This window comes from Palaemon carinicauda, chromosome 33 (assembly GCF_036898095.1).
Source record: "Palaemon carinicauda isolate YSFRI2023 chromosome 33, ASM3689809v2, whole genome shotgun sequence".
Lineage (NCBI taxonomy): Eukaryota > Metazoa > Arthropoda > Malacostraca > Decapoda > Palaemonidae > Palaemon > Palaemon carinicauda.
The window spans coordinates 51,632,935-51,654,016 of NC_090757.1; the positions used below are offsets into that span (position 1 = coordinate 51,632,935).

Here is a 21,082-nt window from a genome sequence, read left to right on the forward strand (position 1 = left end):
ACCCAGGACGTTGCAGAACCGCAGGAGCTTCACCCCTTGCTCCCTCAGTACTTCCCCTGAGGCTGAAAGCAACAACCAGTCGTCCAGGTACCGAATCAGGCGGATGCCCTGTTCGTGTGCCCAGGCTGAGACTGTTGTGAAGACCCTCGTGAAGACCTGAGGGGCTGTGGACAGACCGAAGCAGAGGGTCTTGAACTGCAACGCTTGGGCACCCCATTTCACCCTTAGGTACTTCCTGCTGGAGGGGTGAACAGGGATTTAGTACACGTCCTTGAGGTCTATGGACATCATGAAGTCCCCCTTCCTCAAGGCCGCTAGGACTGACTTCGGGGTGTCCATCTTGAAGTCGGTCTTGCACACGAACTTGTTGAGAGCTTAGAGGTCTATGACTGGTCTCCAGCCCCCTGTCGCTTTCTCCACTAGGAAGAGTCTGCTGTAGAACCCCGGGCCTGGGTTCTTGACTGGTTCTATCACCCCTTTCGCCAGCATCACAGAGACCTCCTCTTGTAGGGCCGTCCTTCTCAAGGGGTCCTTGGGTGCCAACCACTCTGCCTGTTGATCTGGCATTAGAGGTGGGGGGTCCGCCAGGAAGGGCAACCTGTACCCTTCTTTCAGGACTGCTACCGTCCACGGATTTGCTCCGTGGTCTCTCCATGTTTGCCAAGAATGTTTGAGGCATTCACCCACCTGAGGCTTGGGCAGGAGTAGGGGGCCTCTCTCCCTATCTCCTTCTAGAGGCACGGCCTGAACGACCTCTTCTGGCTGCTGCATAGGAAGGTCTGAAGGATCATTGCGTTGAAGACGTTCCTCTATGGGAGGGCTGAGAAGACTGAGACCAGGCTGTAGTAGGGGCATCTCTCCTGGGTTGACTAGGTGAGGCGCGAGGAGGATGGGAGGCGTCGGAGGGCGCCCTTCTATGGGTAGGTCTTCTCGCTGGGGGGGGGGGGTCTGGAGTCTCCCGTATCCTTCAGCTTCCTGACCCTCTCTACTGTCTCTTCCACTGCCTTCGGGGAAAACTGAGTCATCCCACAGGGGTAGGCTCCTCAGGGACCTCGCTTCTCTGTCAGGGAGCCTCCTTACGAGCTTGTTGAGCACCATATCCCTTTTTCGCAGAACCCAATTGGCGACCTGCGCGATGGATTGATACGAGAGAAACTTAAGGGCTTTACCTCCCGAGCTAATCAGCTCCTTCAGTAAGGCCTGGTTCTCCGGGATAGTGAGGTCGTAGGAGGACTGGAAGCTTACCAGCGTGGAGGCCCACCAATCCAGCCAGGAGGAAACGTTCACCAGGTCCTTGGCTATCTTCTCCATCATGGCAGCTTCTGAATGGGAGAAACAGATCGGGGCGGTAGTAGCCCTCTTTGCCCCAGGATGGCGATTGCAGGTTCCACAGTACAGGGACCCGTGCGATGCCCTTCAGGAAGGTAAAACTGGCTCTGGGATTTTAGGCCTTGAAGAAGCTTGGAGGAACTCTGGGTCTTGGGGGCTTCTGCATGGTTGGCCACGATCTTGTCCAGGTACCCAGCCTAACATCCCTAGCCAAAGGCAGGGCTAGCGAGGGTCTCTGCTGCACCGGGGCATCAACCAGCCTGCTGAGGCTTGAGAGCCAGATTTCGTCGGAGGAGGGCTCGGGTTCGTCCAGTCTTTGATGCCTGCGAATGAGTCCTATTACCACCCTCCTGCAGGCCGAAACTTCCGCTGCTGAACCTTCTCCGTTGTCGTCCATTTCCTCCGTAGGACGTTCCGCTGCCTGTGACGGAGTTCCTCCGACGGAGGTCGCCGCGCGGGGGGGAGGAAACATCTTGGACTGGTCCAACTTTGGCGGCTCAGGGCATAGCACGGGCATCGCTTCAGGGACCTCGCTTCTCTGTCAGGGAGCCTCCTTACGAGCTTGTTGAGCACCATATCCCTTTTTCGCAGAACCCAATTGGCGACCTGCGCGATGGATTGATACGAGAGAAACTTAAGGGCTTTACCTCCCGAGCTAATCAGCTCCTTCAGTAAGGCCTGGTTCTCCGGGATAGTGAGGTCGTAGGAGGACTGGAAGCCTACCAGCATGGAGGCCCACCAATCCAGCCAGGAGGAAACGTTCACCAGGTCCTTGGCTATCTTCTCCATGGCAGCTTCTGAATGGGAGAAACAGATCGGGGCGGTAGTAGCCCTCTTTGCCCCAGGATGGCGATTGCAGGTTCCACAGTACAGGGACCCGTGCGATGTCCTTCAGGAAGGTAAAACTGGCTCTGGGATTTTAGGCCTTGAAGAAGCTTGGAGGAACTCTGGGTCTTGGGGGCTTCTGCATGGTTGGCCACGATCTTGTCCAGGTACCCAGCCTAACATCCCTAGCCAAAGGCAGGGCTAGCGAGGGTCTCTGCTACACCGGGGCATCAACCAGCCTGCTGAGGCTCGAGAGCCAGATTTCGTCGGAGGAGGGCTCGGGTTCGTCCAGTCTTTGATGCCTGCGAATGAGTCCTATTACCACCCTCCTGTAGGCCGAAACTTCCGCTGCTGAACCTTCTCCGTTGTCGTCCATTTCCTCCGTAGGACGTTCCGCTGCCTGTGACGGAGGTCCTCTGACGGAGGTCGCCGCGTGGGGGGGAGGAAACATCTTGGACTGGTCCAACTTTGGCGGCTTAGGGCATAGCACGGGCATCGCCGTCGGGACGGAGGCCTCCGTCTTGGACTTATCCCTGCTTACGGAGGTCCAGGTAGAAGCGGGCTTGTTCGTCAAAGGGAGTTGCTTGTCTCGTTCCTGCCGACTCGACGTTGACTTGGAGGTTGGGACGCGGCTGCCAGACCGAAGGGGCGACTTTCTCCGCTGGGCGGATGGAGTCGGAACCTTCGAGGACTTATGCCTGTCCGCTGGGACCTGAATAGACGACTCCCTCCGTCGATTGTATCTGCCGCTGGATACGTACCTTACTGGTGAGCGAGACCTTGGGAGCCAGTTCAAGGGGCCCGGAACTGCTGACATCTCTAGAAGTTTGCTACGAGGGATGACAACCCATTCTTCCCCCGGGGAGTCGCTTCTACCCCCGTGGTGGGATCTTGAGCGGGAGCGAGAACGAGAATGTCTCCTGCGGGACCTCTCACGACGTCTCCTATGGTCCCTCGGGGCTCCATCTTCCGAGGAGCAAGAGTAGGCTTCGACCGAGGAGCCCGACGACTTGCATGTTCTCACCGGTGGGCCCGACTCGTGCCGCATTGTAGATGGGTCCACGCGTCGCTCGATGGAAGAAGAGGGCTGTAGGAAGAAGGACGGAAACATAGCTGAAGGCACTGGAGGGGAGCGTGGGAGTTCCTCGATGGGGGACCATGTTTCAAAACCTTCCTCCATCCTCAACGGAGACCTGAAGGGCGTCTTCGGCGGCGCCCACGCGAGGGAGTCCGACGGCGGCGAGTCATCCTTCTCGGCGGAACCCTCGGCTGCGTAGCACCTGAAAAACATGCCCACGAGGCGGGAGAAGAGGTAGGCACAGTTTTTCCCCACATAGGATCATCTGAGGAGACGGGCCCTGCTTGCACCAGGGTTCCGTCCCCCGAACACACTCCTGTCCCTCCCTCAGGCCCCTCACTTGCCTGGAATGATGCCACAACACCACTATCCCGCAAATCAGACTCCTGGGGAAGGGCCACAGGCCTCTTCCCCACAACCAACTTATCTCGTCCCCTATTCTGGGTAGGGGAAGAGGCTCTGTCTGACGAAACGCCCGGCGAAGCAAGAGGAGAAGAGACGTTCGGCTTCTTAGGCGATCTCTTAGACGCCTTCTTCTTTTTGGTGCCGTAACGCACCCACTGCACCTCGTTCCAAGACTCGCACTCCGGACACGTGGCTGTAGGGGAACGCACACTGCCCCTACACGAAGAACACAAGGAGTGCGGGTCAACTTCAGGTTTCGACAGGAAATCACCACACGATTTACCGGCCATAGGCCCAGGACAATGGCGGGGGATGCTCCATTACACACTAGTAAAGCACCGCGAGACACAGGAACACAAGGGAAAGGATAAGGGGGAACACAAAGGTACCACGTGGGAACCGCGTGAGACACAAAGGGGGTCGGGGACACAAAGGGTCGCACTGGATAAGGAGAGTATCGTGATGTTATCGCGACTCGACCAGAGAACTTACTGGGGATCGAGACCTGAGCAAGCATGCTCTCTGACCCAGGGTCGCCTCAGCGCGTATCACACCACTTGAGGTTGCCCCTCATAGAAAACGGGATTAGGGTAAACTACACAAAACTCTGGTCGGTTGGGAGGAGATCCCAGATACTCCTAAGAATGTAGTTCGAGGTAAGTACTCGGTGTTGGAACAAATATTGTTTGGGGAGTAAAAATCACCTCTTTCAGTTCACCATGATCTCCAGCTTGTGACAGAACAAGAGAAGTTTTTCTTCTCAGTGAAGGAGAAAGTTGTCCTCTGAGTCTGCCTCGACCAACTAAACGTCCAGGTAACACAGCAGACAGGTGCCGTTGGTGTGTCCCCATGTTGAAACGAGTAAAAAAACTGGTGAAAATTTGCAGAGCTATTGGTGGAACAAAGCAATGCACTTTGAATTCTTATACTGTTTGCTATGATAAACGATTATACTTCATGGCGCCCGGCTGGATTGTGTCCTGGAAATGCACCTCCTTAAGTAGATTGTGATGTCTAATGCCTGATTGCTTACCCAACTGTGCCTGGAGTCTCCATCTTGAATGTGGTCTGCAGAACTCTCGTTCAGGGCTGAGTGGTCTGACCCAGCCTCTGGCTTCCAGATGTCTTCTCTACAAGAGCGTTGATTGAGGAGGCCCGGGGATTCATCACTTCCCCTGTGCTCGGCAACACTCCCAGGACTGTGCTGAAGGTGCGATTGCACGTTCTCCACTCTGTCCCATGTAACTGAGAGAGTGCAATAAGAACCTAAGCTTATAAGCCTACCAGTGAGGGAGGTACAAATAGATAATAGGCAGATAGGGGGAGCACCAGCATGTGACTGTTCTGGATAGGCACGCCATCTGTAAAGCCAAGACATTTAGACGGAGCACTAGTGGAAGTGCCCCTAAAAGAGAGGGCTCTAGCAGGCTGGTGAGAGGGTAAGCAATCAGTCGTGAGCTCAGTCATTCTCGGTGAATGATTGGGCACCACTCTCTTTCACAGGAAGAGAAACAGTAGGAGTGACTTACGTAACTCGTATTAACCATCTTCCAGAACTAATCATCCAATGAGGGGAAAAGGATGGTTAGTGGCCCCATTCTCTTCTGACCTGCATTGTGAACAAAGTTAGTTAACTGACTACGTGCCTGAGGAGGAGGGAAGTATGACAGGCGAACAGTGTATTATTCTCCCCGGGGGGGGGGGGGGGGGGGGGGTTATTTCAATCTTTTGCCGATCCCTCCTATTAAATTTCTTCCTCCTCCCTGTCTTGGGAAGGAATCTAATCATGATGCCTTTGTGAATCTATCTCCTGTTTGCAGCAGGGGAATAAGTAGAGCCCCCGAGGATGAAAACTCGGACCTTAGGACACTTGAGGATGTGATGGAAGAGGGGGAGGGCCTAGGATACTCGCCAATTCTTTGATATCCAGAAGAGCATATTTTCTCAACTTCTTTAAGTTCTCCAATGACAGAGCTTACAGTCCATCCGAAAGAGGACCATAACTCCTTTGCCCACTCATGTTATCCTTCAACAAGAGAGCTTTTGATCTTTGAATCTTCTTATGGAACTCAAGGTATGTACAGATGCTCTTACAGAAGTTTCCGTTTCAAAAGTGTCAGATAAAGGCTACATGCTGTGAAGTTATACACCCTGGCATGCTTTTTCATCAGTTTTCCTCTGTCAATATGAAATGGTAGTTACTTAAAATGAGCCCGCCTGATATCCTCGCTAGTTTATGATTACTGGATGCGTATTTGTAATCGCACACGGTCAGGGGGTAAGGCAATCTCTTCCCTTGGGAAGAGCAACCTGGCCAGTGTAAGGCAGAGTAGCTTTACCAGTACATCCCACACTCCTCTCTTCTTAGCGAAGATGGAGAACAAAAAAGGCTATTCCCAGTACCCCTCCTAGAATCAGGTCTGGATCCTTAGTCATGATCTCCCCAGAAAGGTCAAGAATCCCTTCTGGTACTTGACTGAAGATACTTTCTCTGAGGCATGAGCCCCCAAGAAAGGGAAAGATGTTAGATGAAAGCCTCCTATCCTTATAGAGACATCAGGGAACTTGGTATTGTATGAAATTTACACTATTCTTACAGTTCCCTTCTGGAGACTGTAAGATTTTGAAGCGAGAAGGCGGGTGTGAGGTTGCTACAAATTCGATTGTGGACAATCTATAATTGTTTCCGAAAGAAAACACTCTGGTTGATCTTGAACGGCAATGGGAACGAGGACAAGGTTTCTCTAGAGATGCAACCGTGTGCAGAAGGCTATGCTTCTGGTAGTCAGGAAAGTCTGACGCGCAGGGTTTCCAATCTAGTTGGAAAACGTTATGCAAGTGAAGTACTGCGTTCATTGGTAAACAATGATTCAAAGTCCAAATGCTGCGTGCTCAGAGACATATTGTTCACGAGTGCACACTTCAAAGCGAAAGATACAGTCTCCATTCGGGAAGGCGAGCTTGTTCCTCCCAATATCATCATCAGAACTTGTAATGGGGGAGTGGACAATCAGGAAGACTATCTTGAGGGCGTTGTCAAAAGGCACTGAAATTTATTCCTTTTTCAAGTTAATTCCAAAATTTAAAGAAAGAAGCTTTTAAAGACAAGCAAACAACAACAAAAATGCAGGAAAGAAAAGAAATTAAAAGCCAAGAAAATCTAGCAAGTAGCAGAAATTCTATTCTCACTGACGACTGAATTCAAAGTGAATGATCAGTGACCAAGTAGGAGGTCAGGGCTTCCTCACTCCCAATGGTAACTACCTGCTACCTGTTTACACCTCATTATAAAGGTTTAATTGCCCTATAGTCCAGCTTTGCTGACATTTTATCCTATGTAAAGGACTAAGGTATGTATTTGTATAGTAAGAAATAAGGATTTAATCATGAACTTACTCACATGGGATTCTCCTGCCCACATTGTTTTTGAGTCCTGGGTGTCTTGAAGTGATGCCACCTTCTTTGCAATATTGCTAGTCAACTTGTCAGTCTTGATTAAAACATACCTTTCTTTAATTTACAACAGGTTATACGAGTGAAGGTGGCAATTTTCTTCTTCTCCTAGGGGACTCATTCCCTGAAGATTTGGGAGTTTAGTAACAATCACGATTTTCATGTACTCCCAGCCAATCCATTCTCCACTATTATTCTTTAAGGGATTTTTATTCCTGTAGATAAAGAGCAGAGCATGAGGATATGAATACCTTGGCAATTTTTATGATGTACTAATGCACATCTTAAGAGCCCTTCACTTCCATCCTTATCTACACAATACTAAAACCATAACCATATACAGTAGTGAGTACTCTCCTTGTAACTGTCAAAAAACAGTCACCCTGAGAGTACTCTATACACCAGACGACAAAACACAAACACTGAATGAATTACTGATAGAAACATTTAAGTAGCTGTGAATGAATTACTGATGGCAACTTTTAAGGAGAAATAATGGTACTAGAAATATTATGTAAGCATATTCAAATGTGCTGTGTGGGGAGAAACTTTGCTCATAATTCTTTCTATAAGTTTATATAATTGGCCATTGGTTTGCAGTGCACACAATGTATTTTAAAACTGCTTTTATTATTTAATGAATCATACTTTCCAGAATTGGGGAGTTAGAAGCGCGACTACGGGCAGCAGAGCAGAGATATGCGACAATTAAGAAAAGCAACACACAGATAGGAAATAGTTCAAGTGTACTTTAAAATTTTATTTAAATTTTGAATACAAAATAGAAATAAATTTTTATATTTTTCCATCACCGTGTATCATTAAAGCCTCCTGCTGTATAACACTTCTTCCATAAAGATGCTTTTTGCCAAATGTTTAACTTTTTTAACGATTTCTTTCACACCAACAAACTGGCAAGGAGGTTTATATACAACTTTGGTCAAAACTTTTCAAGACCTCAGAGAAAACCCAATTCCTTTATTTTTAATTTTGCCGTACTATACTACGAACAGTATATGAAGTTGCAAACATCTTCAACTCTTCTCCTCTAGGAAGAGATACAATGATCCCATAGGGATACAACCAAAGAATCTGTGGCACTTGCCATTAACAAGGCGGACAGTCAACTAGTCTCGTATGGCAAGCTCATTCACAAGTAGCCATTATTATTATTATTAGCTAAGCTACAACCCTAGTTGAAAAAGCAAGATGCTAAAAGTTCAAGGGCTCGAACAGGGAAAAATAGCCCAGTAAAGAAAGGAGATAAGGATATAAATAAACGATGAGAAATGATTAACAATTAATAAAATATTTTAAAAACTATAACATCAAAACAGATTTTTCAATATTAAACTTACCCGATAATCATGTAGCTGTCAACTCCGTTGCCCGACAGAATTCTACGGGAGGGATACGCCAGCTATCACTATACTAGAAGGGGGTGTACTCACAAGCGCCACCTGTGGCCAGGTACTACAGTACTTGTTGTTGACGCCACCTCACTTTTTCCTCTGTCGTGCTTCCGGCAAGACGTTCTTGGATACGCTTATGATTTTGGAGTATTGTTCACGGTTTGGTGAAGTATTTCTCTAAAATTTGCAGCTATTCGCTATACTGGAAACTTCTATGTTAGCTTAGCTAGCTTTTGGAATTAATTTAATTATTATGGTGACGAAGAGAGTATGAACTCTCTTTCACCTTTAAATGGCCGACCCTTCCCTTAGACGGAAGTGTTGGTGTCTAAGAGAGTATAGACTCTCTTTCTTAATTTTGTTTTAGATTTATTTTATATCTCTCCGCCTTTTATAGGCCTCTTCGATTAACTTCCTTTTATTATAAACTTATTAAAATTAATTTTTATATTTGTTTATATTCGACCTTTCCTAATAGTAGGCGGTCTTTTCTTGGTACCGAAGTTAATTAACATTGAGCCCGTCATTTCGGTTTTACCTGTTAACATATTATGCTATTTTAATGTTTTTGAAAGAATTTCTTTGATAGTCTCGTACTGTTTTCAAAGTTGAACTAACGTTTTGTTTTTGTCTCTGCAGTTGTTGACGTTCAGAACGTTCAACTTGCGTTCTATCGTTACGATAGAGAGAGAATTTTCACGGTGTCACGTTGCAGTAAGAGTAACCGTGTCTAGCGTTTTGTTCATTCTTTCTTAACTTAATGGTTTTAATTCTAATAAAGGAACTTTTCATTCTGAGAAATATTTTCCTTTAACAATAATATGTTTTAACGATATATATGATTGGGCTCTTCTCTCAGGTTCTAAGTCAAGAGAGAGAGAGAGAGAGAGAGATAGAGACGGAGGGAGAAAGAGGAGGATAAACGTTTCGTTCAAGCGAGTAACGTTATCGTTTTTGCTCTTCTCCCTAGTCTCTTTAGGGGAAGAAGGTAAACGTTTCTAGAGAATTTAAACGTAGTTTATTTGATCTAGTGTTTAGTCTCTTTCCAGCCACTAAATTATTTATCTTTCATTAGATTTTTCTGTTACATTGTAATTCTGTTTTCGCAATTACTAACTTTTGAGAAAGGATAGAAATGCGTGTTTCAGGTACAAACCACTTAAAGTTTCGAGTTCAGTGAAATAAGTGCAAACAGAAAATCAAAAGTGATAAGTGATTAGCGCAAAGTGTCAGTGTTGTGCGTGAGGGTACTTCTGTGCGTGCCAGTCGTCCTCCCAGTCCGGGACCTCTTGCAAGCTCCCAAGCCCAGGGGAGAAGCAATGTCGAAGGGCAAAAGGATTCGGCAGGCCTTGATCGGCGCACAGAAGTATCCTCGGTGGTTGCGGGCGTGTCTTACAGAGACCGTCACTCCCACCCGCAGACGATTGAGCCCTTATTTTGCTCGTCTGCAGAAGAAATTTCGGGGAGAAAACGCTGGTCTCAGGTCTCAAGACCTCTTAAACGTAAAGTCCAGACCTATGCCAGACGTACGAAGTTAGAGTTCTACAACCCGGATGCAGTCATTGGGTTAGCTCTGACTCTCCGCAGTCATCAGGTGACTGCACACCTCCTAAGAGAGGTAAGGTGATGCCGTAACAGACCTCATCTTCTGTTAAGGCTTTGCCTCAGCAGACCTTAGCGTCTGCCGACCCCAAGATGACTTTGCTGCAGTCCATGCAGTCACAGCTTGCGGTCTTAATGCGTGAGTGTCAGGCTGAGAAGGTTACACCTCCTCCTGCGATCGCTCCGCCTCACCGCAGTCCAGTCTGCCAGGCGTACGATGTTGAGGTTCCTCAGGATACCTTACCGCGTACTGAGTTGCCAGTTACCAGCGGTGTGCAGCAACCTCCGCCTTCCTTAAGGCAACCTCAGCAATGGGAGCAGGAATCTTATGCCTTACTTCCTCCGCTTCCGCTTGCGGTTCCACCAGAGAGGCAACAATCTCTTGAGGTACGACTACCTCTTCCATCAATGAGGCAGCCACCTCAGCACTCGCTGCAGCTTAGGCTAGCTCCTCAGGAACCTCAACTCGCGAGACAAGAACTGCGTTCTGCGCAGCCGCTACATCAACTCTCGCAGCTCACACCTCAGGAACCTTAACTCGTTCCTCAGGAACCTGCTACTGCGCATCCGCAACCCTTACACAAGCGCAACTCTTGAGGCAGCAACCTCATGCTATGAGTCAGCCACCTCAGCGCATGCATCTGCCACTTTCTCCTCAACTTGAGAAATTACAAATGACAATAATAACACCTCATTACTTTCATAACTTGCATTTGTAATCATATACATGTATGCCTACACAAACATTATGATAATGGAGGTTATTTGTCTTACTTATATAAAAATATATATGTATTCCTTGCAATATATTTTTAACAATATCGCAAAATATGGCAAAAATATCTTCAAAACAAAAATGAATCATGAGTTATGAATGTAAGGTAAATATTATGTTGATATTAAAACCCCATGCAAGCATGCATGAAGCACTCTAGCACTGGTCATGGAATTTCTGAGAAATGTTAAACGCCATGCAACACGCTCTGCTTACCTTACAGCATGCTCTACATACAGCATGCTCTGCATACAGCATGCTCTGCATACAGCATGCTCTGCATACAACATGCTCTGCATACAGCATGCTCTGCATTCAGCATGCTCTGCATACAACATGCTCTACATACAGCATGCTCTGCATACAGCATGCTCTGCATACAGCATGCTCTGCATACAGCATGCTCTGCATTCAGCATGCTCTGCATACAACATGCTCTGCATACAGCATGCTCTGCATTCAGCATGCTCTGCATACAACATGCTCTACATACAGCATGCTCTGCATACAGCATGCTCTGCATTCAACATGCTCTGCATACCTTACCGCATGCTTCTCAGTCATACATCTTTGGTTGTTGCCAACTCACTAGACTGTCAAGCAGTTTCATAACGTTGCCTTCTAGTCTGCTGCTTTTGCACCATTGAAACCCTCACTGAGAGAACTTAACTTTTCTCGGATATGGTCCCTGTAGATGAGAAAGTGCTTTTCTCCCTCCTTCTGATATTCCCTTGAGGACTCTGTCATTTGGAGAGGAGCCTTTAGCTGCGTAGCCTCCTATGGACTTTTATTTAAGCATAACATGCTTCCAGGGAAGGTAATGGTTCCACTTCAGTCACTAACCCCGTCTGTTACCACACCTGCTCCCTTAGACCTTGAGCTGTGTTGCAAGACATGCAGTCCAAGCTTAGTCCTTGTTAAAGGATTTTTTGTTTACGGAGTCAGTGTGTCACTGGGAAGACGTTCAACAACCAGCAGAAGTGACTTGTTGTGACGCAGTGCGGCAACCTCAGCAACCCGATAAGGAGTTGTCTGTACGACCCAGACAGTCTAGACAGCTTCGGGTTGTCACTGTACTTCCTCGCTTCCCCATGGTTGACAGTTCACAGACTGTGCAGCAGTACCATGATCTTGTGTCCGGCTCCGTCAGACGACTGGCTTTTAAGAGCTCCCACAAGTCGTCGCTGTCTGGAGATTCTCAGATGGACTATGGATTTGACCAAGGAACTGGGCCTCCTGGTCAATTTTGAGGAGTCTCAGCTCATCCCATCCCAGACCATTGTCTCCCTGGGTATGGATCTTCAGAGTCGAGCTTTTCGGGCTTTTCCGTCGGCCCCAAGGATCTTCCAAGCCCTAGAATGCATCCAGAGCATGCTGAGAAGGAACCGATGCTCAGTCAGGTAGTGGATGAGTCTAACAGGGACACTTTCATCGCTGGCCCTGTTCATCGTGTTAGGGAGAATCCTCCTCCCCCCCTTCAGTATCATCTAGCTGCTCACTGGATAAAGGACATGACGCTAGAGACAGTCTTAGTTCCTGTTTCCGAAGAGAGGAGGTCTTCTCTCGCGTGGTGTAAGAACAGCTTTCTTCTCAAGGAAGTCTACCTTTGGCTGTTCAGAAACCCGACCGCCGTCTCCTCTCGGACACATCAGACACGGGCTGGGGTGCGACTTTGGACGGACAGGAATGATCGAGAACATGGAATCAGGAGCAAAGGACACTTCACATCAATTGCAGGAGTTGTTGGCGGTTCTTCTGGCCTTGATAAACTTCAAGTCCCTCCAGCTTAACAAAGTGGTGGAGGTGGACTCTGACAACACCACAGCCCTGGCTTACATCTTCAAGCAGGGAGGGACTCTTTCGTGAAGTTGTTCTAGATCGCAAGGGACCTCCTCATCTGGTCTAAAGATCGAAAGCTCACGCTGGTAACGAGGTTCATTCAGGGCGGTATGAATGTCATGGCAGATCACCTCAGCCGGAAGGGTCAGGTCATCCCCACAGAGTGGACCCTTCACAAGAATGTTTGCAGCAGACTTTGGGCCCTGTGGGGTCAGCCAACCATAGATCTGTTCGCTACCTCGATAACCTAGAGACTCCTATTGTATTGTTCTCCGATTCCAGACCCAGCAGTAGTTCACGTGGATGCTTGTCTGCTGGATTGGTTCCATCTCGACCTGTATGCATTCCCGCCGTTCAAGATTGTCAACAGGGTACTTCAGAAGTTCTCCTCTCGCAAGGGACACGGCTGACGTTGGTTGGCTCCGCTCTGGCCCGCGAGAGAATGGTTCTTAGAGGTACTGCAATGGCTGGTCGACATTCCCAGGACTCTTCCTCTAGGAGTGAACCTTCTACGTCTACCTCACGTAAAGAAGGTACACCCAATCCTCCACGCTCTTCGTCTGACTGCCTTCAGACTTTCGAAAGACTCTCAAGAGCTAGGGGCTTTTCGAAGGAGGCAGCCAGAGCGATTGCCAAAGCAAGGAGAACATCCACTCTCGGAATCTATCAGTCTCAAGGGGAAGTCTTCCGTAGCTGGTACAAGACCAATGCAGTTTCCTCAACCAGTACCACTGTAACCCAGATTGCTGACTTCCTGTTATATCTAAGGAAAGTAAGATCCCTTTCAGCTCCTACGATCAAGGGTTACAGAAGTATGTTGGCAGCGGTTTTCCGCCACAGAGGCTTGGATCTTTCCACCAACAAAGATCTACAGGACCTCCCTAGGTCTTTTGAGACCTCAAAGGAACGTCGGTTGTCCACTCCAGGCTGGAATCTAGACGTGGTCCTAAGGTTCCTTATGTCATCAAGATTTGAACCTCTCCAATCAGCCTCTTTTTAGGACCTCACATTAAAAACTCTTTTCCTCGTGTGCTTGACAACAGCTAAAAGAGTAAGTGAGATCCACGCCTTCAGCAGGATCATTGTTTTCACATCTGAAACGGCTACATGTTCCTTGCAGCTCGGTTTTTGCTAAACGAGCTTCCTTCACGTCCTTGGCCTAAGTCGTTCGAGATCCCAAGCCTGTCCAACTTGGTGGGGCTTGAACTGGAGAGAGTACTTTGCCCAGTTAGAGCTCTTAGGTACTATCTAAAAAGGTCTTAACCTTTACGAGGACAATCAGAAGCCTTATAGTGTGCTATCAAGAAACCTTCTTTTCCAAGTTCTAAGAACTCAGTTTCTGACTATTCAGGCTTCTGATTAGAGAAACACATTCTCATCTGAAGGAAGAAAGACCTTGCTTTGCTGAAGGTAAGGACACATGAAGTGGGAGCTGTGGCTACTTCTGTGGCCTTCAAACAGAGCCATTCTCTGCAGAGTGTTATGGATGCAACCTATTGGAGAAGCAAGTCAGTGTTCGCATCATTCTATCTCAAAGATGTCCAGTCTCTTTACGAGTACTGCTACACCCTGGGACCATTCGTAGCAACGAATGCAGTAGTAGGCGAGGGCTCAGCCACTACATTCCCATAATCCCATAACCTTTTAACCTTTCTCTTGAATACTTTTTATGGGTTGTACGGTCGGCTAAGAAGCCTTCCACATCCTTGTTGATTTGGCGGGTGGTCAATTCTTTCTTGAGAAGCGCCGAGGTTAAAGGTTGTGATGAGGTCCTTTAGTATGGGTTGCAGCCCTTGATACTTTAGCACCTTTGAGTTGATTCAGCCTTCCAAGAGGAACGCTGCGCTCAGTAAGGAAGACGATCTTATTAAAGGCAGAGTAACGGTTCAAGTCGACTTCCTTACCAGGTACTTATTATTTCATTGTTATTGTGGATAACTGATTATATGAAATACGGGATACTTAGCTATCCTTTAGTCTTCTTGTACACTGGTTTTTCACCCACCCCCCTGGGTGTGAATCAGCTACATGATTATCGGGTAAGTTTAATATTGAAAAATGTTATTTTCATTAGTAAAATAAATTTTTGAATATACTTACCCGATAATCATGATTTAATTGACCCACCCTTCCTCCCCATAGAGAACCAGTGGACCGAGGAAAAAGTGAGGTGGCGTCAACAACAAGTACTGTAGTACCTGGCCACAGGTGGCGCTTGTGAGTACACCCCCTTCTAGTATAGTGATAGCTGGCGTATCCCTCCCGTAGAATTCTGTCGGGCAACGGAGTTGACAGCTACATGATTATCGGGTAAGTATATTCAAAAATTTATTTTACTAATGAAAATAACATATTTCATATGTAAGCTATAAAAACTAATGTCAGCCTGTTCAACATTAAAAAATTTGTTTTAAGTTTGAACTTTTGAAGTTCTACTAGTTAGTTTAGTCTCAGGAAAACAAGAATGAGGAAGATCAAGTTTCTCATTACTGTGTTTACTGTCAAACACATCAGCCAAGAGGGTTGCCTTTTCCTTTGGATAGTCAGTGACGGCCATCTAGTTTAAATAAAGGAGGAACTGTTGCATCTACACCAAATAGTGCAGAGTTAAGGGTAGTCCAACACTTATGTTCCTGGGTTGTACCAGAAAGGGTTTCTTTTATGGTTAAATTGTATTCCTTTTCAATTGAAGCATAAACTTTCTGAGCAAAAGCTCTAAGCTGAGTATAGTTATTCCAGGTCAAATCTGATCTGTTACCCTTCCATAGATGAGAGGCCTCCTGCTTCTCCAAATAAGCATGACTACAATCATCACTGAACCAGAATTTGTCCTTCACTCGGTATCTTAGCACGAGAAGAGGTACGCCTATCAGTTACGTTGACTAGATTCTCATTCAAAGGGACAACAGGGTCAACACTACTATACAATTGTGACCAATTCAAGCCCAAAAGATCACTCAAAATCCCATTCCAGTCGGCTTGAGATTTCATATAAATCTTACATGAGTATGATACATCAGGGACAGGCTGCTCAGTCTTCACTACTAATAAAATAAAGGCATGATCAGATGTCCCACATGGAGAACCAACCAACCTTGTTATAATGATAGGGGGAGTCGGTGTATGCGAGGTCTAAGCAGTTACCAGACCTGTGAGTAGCTTCACTTATGATTTGCTCAAAGACTGATTGAGAGACAGTCTAAAGCTCCTAAGTCATGGCGATCGTTAGGAAAAACAGAATTTAACCACTCCCTATGATGAGCATTGAAATCACCAGCAATGACAAAAGAGGCCCTTTTATCATCTTGTATCCTAGCCATAATGGTAAGAAGATAATCAAAGATAGAATCATCCATGTCTAGATTCCAGTAGATCAAACACAAAATGGAAGTTGTCATGCCTGCCACAAACTTTTATTACCTGAATCTCATGACATGCACATTCATAGCAGGACTTATGAGAAGCAGGTACTCAGTCCTAATATGCACCACCATTTCCCTGGCCCTAGGAATGGCATCCCGTTTCAAAATTATTGTTTTCGTAAAACCAGTTATAAGGAGCTCAGATGAATCCCTCATATTAGAAACCAAAGTTTCTGAGCACAAAAGAATATCATGCTGTCTGGTAGTAACTGAAAGGTCTTGAATATTTGCATGAAGACCACGAATATTGCAATACAGTACACGACATTGATGAAATCTAGGACATACTGGTCCATACAGCATAAGAATTATGGTAATAAAAAAGATACATCATACTTAACTAAATTAACAAGAATAACAAAAAAAATCTGTTTTAAGGAAATATGAATAAAGTGATTTATCAAACCCATAGACTATAGAAAAAGTCGTAAAAATTGGTCAACATGGCGGAGCCGATACACCATGCAAGGCTAAATACCCTCCAGGATAGCCACTTCAACTGAAGGGAGGACAGTAAGGATGGTACTGAAATGAAAAAGAAACAGAAAGGAAAAGACAACCTCTTGATAAACCACCAGGCATCTATGGCCCTTCTATCAAGCCTGCCCAACACACCATTTCAAAAAAACAAGAGGAATGAAAAAAAAAGGTAGAATAGTGTGCTCAATTGTACCCTCAAGCAAGAGAAATCCAACCCAAGACAGTGAAAGACCATGGCACAAAGGCTATGGCACTAACCAAGACTAGAAAACAATGGTTTGATTTTGGAGTGTCCTAGAAGAGCTGCTTACCATAGCTAAAGTGTCTTTTCTATCTCTACCAAAAGGATAGCCACTGAACAATTACAGTACAGTAATTAGCCCTTTATTATTATTATTATTATTATTTGCTAAGCTACAACCCTAGTTGGAAAAGCAGGATGCTATAAGGCCAGGGGCTCCAACTGGGAAAATAGCCCAGTGAGGAAAGGAAACAAGGAAAAATAAAATATATCAGGAACAGTAACATTAAAATAAAAATTTCCTATATAAACTATAAAAACTTTAACAAAACAACAGGAAGAGAAATAAGATAGAATAGTGTGCCTGAGTGTACCCTCAAGCAAGAGAACTCTCATCCAAGATAGTGGAAGACCATGGTACGGAGGCTATGGCACTACCCAAGACTAGAGAACAATGGTTTGATTTTGGAGTGTCCTTCTCCTAGAAAAGCTGCTTACCATAGCTAAAGAGCCTCTTCTACCCTTACCAAGAGGAAAGTGGCCACTAAACAACTACAGTGCAGTAGTTAACCCCTTGGGTGAAGAATTGCTTGGTAATCTCAAGTGTTGTCAGGTGTATGAGGACAGAGGAGAATTTGTAAAGAATAGGCCACACTATTCGGTGCACGTGTAGGCAAAGAAAAATGAACCATAACCAGTGAGAGGGATCCAGTGTAGTACTATCTGGCCAATCAAAGGATCCAATAACTCTCCAGTAGTAGTATCTCAATGGGTGGCTGGTGCCCTGGCCAACCTACTACCTATTATCCACCTCCTCATCCTTGGGTGCTCAATTTAACAATGAACAATTGACATTAAATAAACTGAAATACTCGTCCCTACTATCAGATCATCAGTGACCCTCCAACAATCATGATTAGCTATAACCTTAAGACTTCTTGTTAAAGGGAAAGTACCTACTAGAAATTAACAAAATAAGACTGAAACAGGTGTCATCAAATTTGGATCCAAATGTTTTGATCTCAGAAGTTGTCATTTTGCTGAAGAGCCATAGAAAACCTAATTTAAAAGTAAAGAGAACAAAAAATAGAATTCAAGGAACAAAATCTTATTACTGAAATTCCCCAGGTTACCCATTAGGATCTGTTGATAGAGGGATTCAGAGTATCAGCAATCAAAATAACAAGGAAGCAATAACTCATTCACCAGTGATTATATTCTCCAGTCAAATTGCAATCATGTCTTTCAAAAAGGTATTGGAAATATAACAGAAGAGCCTCGCTATCAACATCGTCAAGATAATGAACATCATACTTGCAGAATTGGGACAAAGGGCTACAACCTAGCACAGAAAGATCTAATTTCTTAGGAAAAATTCATGGTTTTAGATATCACCAGAAACCTAATGTAAATTTGATTGAGACAAACCATAAGGGAGATGAACATCATGAATGAAAGTAGAACTTGCGTAATACCAATAAGACAAGGAAGTACTTGGAAAGGCTAAGATATTGATTCTCATTCATCTGTATAAACAAATCTAATCAATCTGTATAAACAAATCTAAAGCATTTGATCATGAAATAACTATGGTACCCGAATAACGACTTTAAGAGTCTCTTAGATGGTCTCACAAAGCCAGAACAAAACTAGGTTCTTGAATATCTTTTTAGTCTTCACCCTACTGGTACTCGGGAAGAGTTTCTGGTTCTCTGGTTTGAAGCATTGAGGTAGTGCAGTGCCCTCAGAGGACAGAGAAGCATAAAATCCCAATTCCCTCTGGTTGCATCTTAGAGGGAAGAGATTGAAAAGGACTCGAACCTGGGGTTGTGGATGGCTGGAATCTGGGTCTTGGCCACAAACTCTGGGATGAAAGTAAGGGAGACTTTCTTCCATCCTGGTGAATGACTCATGAGATATGAAATGCCATGCTTCTTGCCTACTCTCTTCACCGAGGCTAAGGCTAGTGGAAAAACAGTCTTAAAGGTCAGACACGTATCTGATTTTTTCTTGAGGGCTCGTACAGAGACCACTTAAGAGAGCTGAGAGTTCGAGTAATGTACAATTCCGGGGGCCTGAGTTTTTTGCTAGGACAAGACTGTTTGAAGTTCCTCATAAGCATAGACAATGCCACAAGGAGGGAAGGTTAAGAATTTCAGTATGAAAACCTGGCTCAAGGCAGAATGATAGCCTTGTATCACAGAGATTAAGAGAAGCTTTTACCGATGAAGATAGACTAGGAAATCAGCAATCAATTGCAGAGGGGTTTCGACCAGAGAAATATCATGTTTACGACAACAATCGCAGAAAATGGCTCCCTTTCCCTGGTAGACAGCTGCAGAAAATCTTTGCAGATATCCAGCCACCTATGTAGTGCCTTGCAAAAAGCCTTTTGCTTGTAGGAGATGCTAGATAGTAACCACCTGTGAAGTGAGAGGGATGCCACTGAGCTGTGGTACCTCTAGAGATGGGGTTGACAGAGGTGGTTGGGCCATTGATGTTGGGTTTCTCGGTACCTCAATGATAAGCATCAGTTGGTTTGGAAACCATTTGGTGTGTGGCTACTTGGGAGCCACCAGGACCAGATTCAATGTCATCAACAGTGTTGAGTAATCGACATATTAGGCAATGGGAAGAAAGGTGTAAGCCTTCATGTTGTCCCAGGGATGTTGGAATGCGTCCTGCACAGCCACGAAGGGTTCTGAAACTGGACAGAACACTAGAAGCTTTTTTGTTCATCCGAGTGGCAAACAAGTTTAATGATGTGGAACCCCACAGGGCAAGAAGCTTTTCCACCATACAGGAAGCATGGACCACTACGACTCTACTACTGTACCTGTCCCTGTCAGCTTAGCGTGCCTGCTAGAACATTCGTTTTGCCTGGAATAAATCTACCTGATAGCTCTACTGTATTGTCAAATGCCCAAGTGTAAACCTGCTTTGGCAACTTACAGTGGGATTACAAAACCGTACTCCTAACTTGTTGATGTAGGCCACCACTAAAGTCTTGTCGCTCATCAATGCAACCAAGAACTGTATCAAACTCTGTTGGAAAGCTGACAATACTAAAACTACTGCTTGCATTTCCTACAGGTTGATATGTAGGAGCTTTTCTTCCATGGACCACAATCCTTGGGCAGTCTGGTATCTCAGGTGTGCTGTACCCTCCTTGGATGCATCTGTGAACAGCACCATCTGTGAACAGCAGCATCTCTAATGTCAGGAGTCAAGTGCAACTCCCTGAAACTTTCATCATATAGCCACCATACCTGACTATGCCTAACTTCTTGTTTCACAGGAAATTAGAGGTAAGGGGGATCAGTGGCTGTTGACCAGAAAAGACTATTGCTGCTGCTATGTCTATCACCATACTCAATCCATCCTCTGTATGGGCATGAGACTTGACATCTCCCCATTGATTAAAATCCCCAGATCGTGATAAAAGAAAATCAATCTGTATTGATCCTAGAGCAACTGCCTTCTGAAGGATGATAGGAACAGCCAACCATTGAGATACCTTAGAAGACGAATCCTGTTTGATTGGGCACAAGACAAGTATGAACACTTCGGAAATGATAGACATTTCAAAACACAGGGCTTTGAACTGGTATACAACTTCCTCGATGACGAAGCAGAGAAACTTTGTCATAACAGTGGATAAATATTTGAAAATGCATGTCTTTGAGGTTCACCGAAAGCACGAAGTCTCCTTCCTGATGGTAGCACATACCATACTTGTCTTGTCCATCTTGAATGAAGTTTGTAGATCTACTTGCTGAGAGGAGAGGTAGATGACAGATCCCCATTCCCCAGTCAACTCTTCCACTAGGAAAAGCTGACTGTAGAATCCTGGAGAACCATGTTGGATGAATTCTAGCATGTTCTTCTCCATCATCGCTTTCACTTCTACTGTAAGCATCAGAGCTTTCAGCGATTTTAGAGGATAGGCCAGTAATGTTGTCAGAGAGCTGATGAAAGGAAGGTATTATCCATCCCAGAGGAATTACACCACCCAACTCTCCGCTCTTTGCTGTTGCCCCATTGTCCAATGGCTTGACAGGCATAACCCCAACTAGTGGCAACTAAAGGATGGAGGAGGGGAATTCCAACTTCTGAATCCCCTTTCTCCTTTTCTTCCTCTGCCACCCTTCTTGGCTCTGCCTTTCCTAGAGGAAGTGGGGTCTGAAGGCTGCAGGAAGTTTCTTCAGTGCTGATTTCAAA

The 21,082-nt window shown here is 45.7% G+C and overlaps 1 protein-coding gene across 1 annotated transcript in view; it reads left to right on the forward strand.

Moving 5' to 3' along the window:
- Window positions 1–7,898, forward strand: part of LOC137625948 (sodium channel and clathrin linker 1-like) — a 55,795-nt gene extending 47,897 nt beyond the window's left edge. Inside the window, exon 11 of the mRNA XM_068357002.1 lies at window positions 7,746–7,898. Within this exon, the coding sequence (XP_068213103.1) occupies window positions 7,746–7,845 (100 nt within the window). The 3' untranslated portion in view covers window positions 7,846–7,898. The remainder of the gene's footprint in view (window positions 1–7,745) is intronic.
- The last annotated feature ends 13,184 nt before the right edge of the window (window positions 7,899–21,082 follow it).